The 7,500-nt window shown below is 42.2% G+C and overlaps 1 protein-coding gene across 3 annotated transcripts in view; it reads right to left on the minus strand.

Moving 5' to 3' along the window:
- Window positions 1-7,500, minus strand: part of LOC143275840 (scavenger receptor cysteine-rich type 1 protein M160-like) — a 134,696-nt gene that overhangs the window by 86,673 nt on the left and 40,523 nt on the right. For all 3 annotated transcript variants that reach the window (XM_076580130.1, XM_076580129.1, XM_076580128.1), the window contains 5 exons: window positions 7,354-7,500; window positions 6,113-6,282; window positions 5,140-5,296; window positions 500-669; window positions 95-251 (listed from right to left, as the gene is read on the minus strand). The exon at window positions 7,354-7,500 is cut by the window's right edge and continues 10 nt beyond it. In XM_076580130.1, coding sequence (XP_076436245.1) covers window positions 95-251; window positions 500-669; window positions 5,140-5,296; window positions 6,113-6,282; window positions 7,354-7,500 — 801 coding nt within the window. The remainder of the gene's footprint in view (window positions 1-94; window positions 252-499; window positions 670-5,139; window positions 5,297-6,112; window positions 6,283-7,353) is intronic.

The raw sequence follows: 7,500 nt of genomic DNA on the forward strand, positions 1-7,500 counted from the left end.
CACCGAGAAAATAATTATCAAAAAGCGGTTTACTTTTTTTGTGGGGACACCCGATGTATGCAGGCTAAGCAGAATCCAAATGGCTCTGACTTACGTGGGAAAGCCGAGCATTCTGCAGACCACGGCAGCACTTTTGGTGCTGAAGCGATCATCACACACTGTGCCCCAGGCCTGTCCGCTGTAACTGACCTCCAGACGGCCAGCGTTCGGGGATGGACCCACCAGCCGGGCCTTCAGTGTGTGTGTGTTGGCTGCACAGTGGAGAGAGAAAAAAAAGTTATTATTATTATTAATTTTATTATTATTATTATATTTATATAGCGTTGAATCTTGTGCAGAGACAAATCAAAGCGCTTTAGCACCAGTCATTCACACGCATGCATACCTCTAAAACTTGAGAAACTGAAGACAAGGAAGAGGCAGGGAAAGGGGAGGCTATTTTGGGAAGAGGTGGGTTTTTAAGGGAGGGAAGGAGCAAGCCAACACGAGCAGAACTCACGAGCGCAGTAGACTCCAGCATCCTCCGTGTGGTCACAGTTCTGGATCCCATACCCAGAGTGTCTGCAGGAGCCGATGTTGTCCTCAGTTCCAGCGCAGTCCAGGTCGTCTATCCAGATCGGGCCAGAGCCTTGGCCAAAAGAGGCCACACCAGCAGCAATGGCCAGGGACCTATTGCACAGAGAGAGAGAGAGAGAGAGGGGGGGGGGGGGTTAGCGGAAGTGGCACTCAGTCCAGCTGCTCATTACTGAGTTGCTATGAAGGCCAACATGGGCACACATAAAACAATAACTCAGCTTCTTCTTTTCCTGCTTTCAGAGGCTGCAACTTCCACGCTCACTCGTATGAATGAGTTTGCTTTTACGTATAAAACCCGTATTTACCCTGCCATGTAGACAAAAATACTCTGTTTGCATTCTGAGTGTGTCCTTGTTTCCGTAATCCACTGAACACTGGCATGGATCTTTAACTTGCGTATACAATCTTCTGCAAGCGTTTACACATGAAGGGGGTTCAGGCGCTGGCATTTCTGTACATCAGTTGACCTACGGGACCGGAAAATCTCCACTCTTAACTGATCAGGTGCTGTGAATTGAATGTCACAACCCTTTAACTCTCCGAGGGGTCTGTGTAGAGGAGAAGAGAGGACTGTCCGTACTGAGTGAGTTAATTAACCAATCGTCTGTTGAGTGTGTCATCAGTGAAGCTGAAAGAGGGAATGAGCGATGACACACCATCATTCCTCCTCTAGCTTCTTCCTCTTCACCAAGCTGCACTATTCCTTTTTTTTTCATTGTATCCGGACTTTCCTGGGTCGACCACCGTTTTATTTTGTATATAAATTAAACAATCAACTAAAACACCATGGAAATAATCAAACCAATACCCGGCATTCTATAACTATGTTTAAAAGAATAAATACAACTTTTCATTTACTGATGTTGGGCTTGTTACAATAATATGGAAGGAAGCTGTACAAATCATACAATTATGTGTACAAACCTTAGAATCAATCTTTTTTTCTTTCTGAACTTTTTCCATTTACACATTTCCATTTTTTTTTCAGCGACAAAAGATTTATCCTTTGTTAACATTTCAAATGACATGGGGGAATTTTTTTTTTTTTTTTTTTGATCGTTGCAACTTTTATTTGTCCAGCTGCACTATTCACACTAAGCCCAACCAGCAGCTGACAGCAAGTGGCCGAGAAATGTGCCCAAGTCTTTGTGCTTTCCAGCCATGTATATCTGTATAACAGCCAGTCATGTATGACTATGACCATCAGAACAGGCATCAGAGAAGGCTGCTAATGTCCCTACTATCTGGGCTAGACTTTGGTTGTAGTGGAGAGTATCTTGTCTTTTTTAAAATTTATTTATCTATTTTATTTATTTATTTATTCATTTTATTATTATCATTATTATCATTATTATTATTATTATTATTATTATTATTATTGTTATTATTATTATTATTGTTGTTGTTTTATTTTCAAAATTTTATTTATTTTATTTTTTATTTTATTTAATTTATTTATTTATTTATTTTTAAAATTCATTTTATTATTTTTTTGTACGCTTATAGTTGACTTCATCAAGTTTTTGCGCCTTATACATATTATTATTATTAGCAGTAGTTTTTTTTTTTTATGTATTTATCTCTTTTTTTTTCCCAAGGCCTGACAAAGCGCGTTGGGTTACGCTGCTGGTCAGGCATCTGCTTGGCAGATGTGGTGTAGCGTATATGGATTTGTCCGAACGCAGTGACGCCTCCTTGAGCTACTGATACTGATATGAGCATCAGAACAGGCATCAGAAAAGGCTGCTAATGTCCCTACTATGCGGGCTAAACTTTGATTATAGTGGAGAGTATCTTGCCCAAACTACATCCCTGGTCTCTCGGCCAAGAGGGCTTTAGGACAGTCAGCGTTTGAATGGTTCCCAAAGGCCAGCTAGCCTCCAAGGCTGCAGCACTAAGAGCCAGTGCAATCTTGCCTCCAAGTTCGAGAGTCGCAGTCCCTCACAAAAGACTAAGTGGTAAATGACTTCCCACTGTAATGGAGAAACCACAGTTCTTTGAGCTCTCATCTTGCTGTTGGCCCAACTGTAAGCATATGTCAGTCTGTGTCATGTATGCTGGCAATAAGTTCAATCTGGCCACCAGCCGTCTCCAGCCAGCTTTGTTATTTGTCTCGTGTAGACAGATGAGTCGGATGGCTGGTCTAAAGGACGGAACACTTCAATGATACTAGTAGTGTGAAAAGAAGAATGAATCCCAATACTATCACGTTTCTTGTATTGTATTTCTCTTTTTTGTCACAACAGATTTCTCTGTGTGAAATCCAGGCTGCTCTCCCCAGGGAGAGCACGTCGCTACACTAACAGCGCCACCCATTAAAAAAAAAAAAAAAAAATCCTGCCTGCAGTTTTATTTGTTTTTCTTATCGAAGTGGATTTGTCAACAGAATTTTGCCAGGGACAACCCTTTTGTTGCCGTGGGTTCTGTTACGTGCGCTAAGTGCATGCTGCATGCGGGACCTCGGTTTATCGTCTCATACGAATGACTGGCATCAAGACCACCACTCAAGGTCTAGCGGAAGGGGAGAAAATATTGGTGACTGAGCCGTGATTCGAACCAGCGCGCTCAGATTCTCTGGCTTCCTAGGCGGACGCGTTACCTCTAGGCCATCACTCCATCTGGAGAGCGCCGTTAGCTGACAGCGACGGATCATGTCAAGCCAGACACTACAGTCAAATAACGACTTTTTTCTCTTCAACTATATCTTTCTTTTTTTGTCTACTAGGTGTATCATCACTCGTGGATCACCAAAAAATGTTATCTTAGATTTCTGTGAATACCCGTTGCTATGGAAACAAATTAAAATGGCCGCCAAACAATGTATCAAAGAAATCGGGTTTCTGGTCCATGTGGTGCATGCAAACATTTTTTGTTATGTGGACTTGATACACAATGACATAATCTTCATTTTCACGTGAAACTGTGTTGATTCTTTAATTATTTTATTTTTTTAATGAATTTTTGAAATTCTGGGTATTGCGTAACCCTCAAAATTATATTTTGGGTAAAAAGATTGGAACCGCTATGAATTAAAACCCAGAGAATATTTTCATACCTACTCACGACAAAATTTTAATAACATGCTATAAAACAATCATGCAAAGTCTCATGGTTGTAGGTTTACTCGTCATTGAGGAAGTCCAAGGTATGTTGTCAAGGCCAGAAACTTAACGACTTGCGTCGAAATTGAACAAAATAAACACTTCCGTGATTCAACAAGCAATCTTTATTGGCATTTTTTCATTGTTAAAGACATCTTTACAGTGGTAAAAAAAACAACAAACCCTTATGCATATGATAGAAGAGATGTTCAAGAATCAAAATCCATCAAAAACCACAAATCATGAAAAATCATCATTTTGGTCTCTTTTGCACTGCCGTGTCCCCCCTTAACACTTTCACTCGCCAAGCTCGGTTTTATGCACAGGCGTGGTAGAGGACCCATGTCTCTGAAAGGTGACCATTCATTGGTCTGTTATCCAAGAACCTATTGCTCTTAATGTTCGGTGGTAGGATAGGCCATATTTTCTATACATAGCAATGGGAATCCCCAGCTACTCTTAGCCACAGTCTTTTCTGTGTTTATACCACAAGGGAATTTTGTACTCTAAATTGACTGGCGGTGAAAGGGTTCATTAAATGTGTTGCTGTGTCAGGACTTTGTACTCTAAATTGACTGGCGGTGAAAGGGTTAATTAAATGTGTTGCTGTGTCAGGACTTTGTACTCTAAATTGACTGGCAGTGAAAGGGTTAATTAAATGTGTTGCTGTGTCAGGACTTTGTACTCTAAATTGACTGGCGGTGAAAGGGTTAATTAAATGTGTTGCTGTGTCAGGACTTTGTACTCTAAATTGACTGGCGGTGAAAGGGTTAATTAAATGTGTTGCTGTGTCAGGACTTTGTAGTCTAAATTGACTGGCGGTGAAAGGGTTAATTAAATGTGTTGCTGTGTCAGGACTTTGTACTCTAAATTGACTGGCGGTGAGACGTGCGCAACCGCCGAGTGGTTAAAGCGTTGGACTGTCAATCTGAGGGTCCCGGGTTCGAATCACGGTGACGGCGCCTGGTGGGTAAAGGGTGGAGATTTTTACAATCTCCCAGGTCAACATATGTGTAGACCTGCTCGTGCCTGAACCCCCTTCGTGTGTATATGTAAGCAGAAGATCAAATACACACGTTAAAGATTCTGTAATCCATGTCAGCGTTCGGTGGGTTATGGAAACAAGAACATACCCAGCATGCACCCCCCCCGAAAACGGAGTATGGCTGCCTACATGGTGGGGGTAAAAACGGTCATACACGTAAAAGCCCACTCGTGTGCATACGAGTGAACGCAGAAGAAGAAGAAGAAGAAGAAGACTGGCGGTGAAAGGGTTCATTAAATGTGTTGCTGTCTCAGGACTTTGTAGTCTAAATTGACTGGCGGTGAAAGGGTTCATTAAATGTGTTGCTGTCTCAGGACTGACGGCAACTGACTGCCAACAACTAGGTGCCTGGGCTTTGTGGATGAACGCGCCGTGTTGGCACAGGGAAGGAAGGATGACCGATGACTATGGACTTACCCGTTGAAGCCCAGCTGTGTGCAGATAACGGCGGCGTCTTTCTGGCTAAAGTAGTCGTCACAGATGGTGCCCCAGGTGTTGTTGTAGTAGACCTCCACGCGACCAGAGTGGGTGTGGTCCCCGTTTCCCCTCAGCCGTACGTCGAGGGTGCTGTAGCCTGGTGGTGGTGTGGGGGGTGGGGAGATGGGGTGGGAGGGCGGGGAGGTTGTGGTAGACAGAAGCAGCGGTTATGATGGGTGGGACCGTGTGTGTGTGTGTGTGTGTGTGTGTGTGTGTGTGTGTGTGTGTGTGTGTGTGTGTGTGTGTGTGTGTGTGTGTGTGTGTGTGTGTGTGTGTGTGTGTGTGTGTGTGTGTGTGTTCTTTAATTTAGCGTCTTTTCACTACTGGTGATATTAGACGATTAAAAAAAAACAAAAAAAAAAAAAAAAAAAAGGGGTCGGTGGGGTGTTGGGGGGTGAGGGGGAGGAGAAGTGTGTGTGTGCGTGTGTGTGTGTGTGTGTGTGTGTGTGTGTGTGTACGTGCGCGCTTGTGTGTGTGTGTGTGTGTGTGTGTGTGTGTGTGCACTTGTGTGTGTGTGTTTGTGTGTGTGCGTGTGTGTGTTTGTGTCCGTGTGCGTGTGTGTGTGTGGGAGGGGAGGCGGGGGGGCGAGGGGGGAGGGATATTTGTTTGATAACGTATAAACACGCACAGACATACCCAGACACACACACACACACACACACACACACACGCACACACAGACACACAGACATACAGACACAGATACTGACACAGACCGACGAAGACACAGACACGGACACTGACACACACACACACACACACACACACACACACACACAAACACCATACACACACCACACTTACACCCACCCACCCCCTCCCCGACATTCCCCAACCTCCCCCCCGCCCCACTCCAACCCCACAACACCCACCCCAACCCAAAGAGAACCACCACCACCATCCCTCGACCCACCAGTCTGGCAGTCGATTCCCAGGTCCTCGCTGTGCCCACAGTTGTGGGTCTTGGAGTAGCGACATCCGGCCAGCGTGTTCTCTGTGCCCATACACCGCACATCATCCAACACGATGGGCAGGGTGGTTGCGCCGGCAGAGGGCGCCACCTTGGTGATGATGGCGTTGGTTCTGTCGGGTTGCCAACGTAATAGAAATAGCAATGGATAAGTAAAATGAATCATTAAGTAAATGAATGAATGAATAAATGAATAAATAAATGAATAAATGAATAGACAAATGAATAAATAAATACATAACTAGATCAATCAATCAATGATAGATAAATAAAAATAATAAATAACAATGAATAAGTAAAATGAATCATAAGATAAATAAATAAATAAGTAAACAGCTAGCTAGATGAATAAATAAATGAATAAATAAATGAATTTAGAGAAATGGATGAATAAATACATAACTAGATCAATCAATCAGTGACAGACAAATAAGTAAAGGAATGAATGAATGAATAACTAAATTAACAAATGAATAAAATAAATAGATAAATAGATACATAACTAGATCAATCAATCATAGATAGACAAGGATGTGTATGATTTTCGATTTATGTTCGTATCTTGTTATGTACTATACCCCCCCCCCCCGCCCCCAATATTCCTTGTGACCCCGGTACACTTGGTAATAAAGACATATTCTATTCTAAGTAAATAAAAGAACGAACGAATGAATAATTAAATTAACAAATAAATAAAATAAATGAATGAATTAATAGACAGATAAATAGATACCTAAACAAACCAATCAATAATAAACAAATAAATGAACGAACGAATAAGATTTATCCAAGAACCAGGCACCATTTTTGTTAAAACCTGAAATGCTCTCCCATATAGAAAATCAATATTCAAATTATCTAAAATATACACAGATGGATCTGTTCTAGAAGATGGTAATTCAGGAGCGGCTTTTGTAATTCCTTCATTTACAATAGAAAAATTATACCATATTGGTAGACAATATTCCATTTTCACAGCTGAACTTATAGCCATACTTATGGCCTTAAATTATATTTCAGACATTCCGAAAACTGTAAGTGAAATTTTATTATGTGTAGACTCAAAGTCAGTATTACAAGCTATAGAATCTCCAAATTCAAAGAAGCGAATTGGAAATAAAACATATTATTCACCAACTGACAAAACGGGGCATTAAAATAACTTTGTTGGGTACAGAACTCACGTGTTCAAACCCAGCTCGCGGCACACCACCATGGCCAATGCATTGGTGGCGTAGTCATCACACACGGTACCCTGCTGTCCATTGACTGAGACCACCAGACGACCCATGCTGTCCCCGCCCTCGATGGTGCTGACGATCCGGTCCGCG

The sequence above is a fragment of the Babylonia areolata genome, chromosome 31 (genome assembly GCF_041734735.1).
Source record: "Babylonia areolata isolate BAREFJ2019XMU chromosome 31, ASM4173473v1, whole genome shotgun sequence".
Taxonomy (NCBI): domain Eukaryota; kingdom Metazoa; phylum Mollusca; class Gastropoda; order Neogastropoda; family Buccinidae; genus Babylonia; species Babylonia areolata.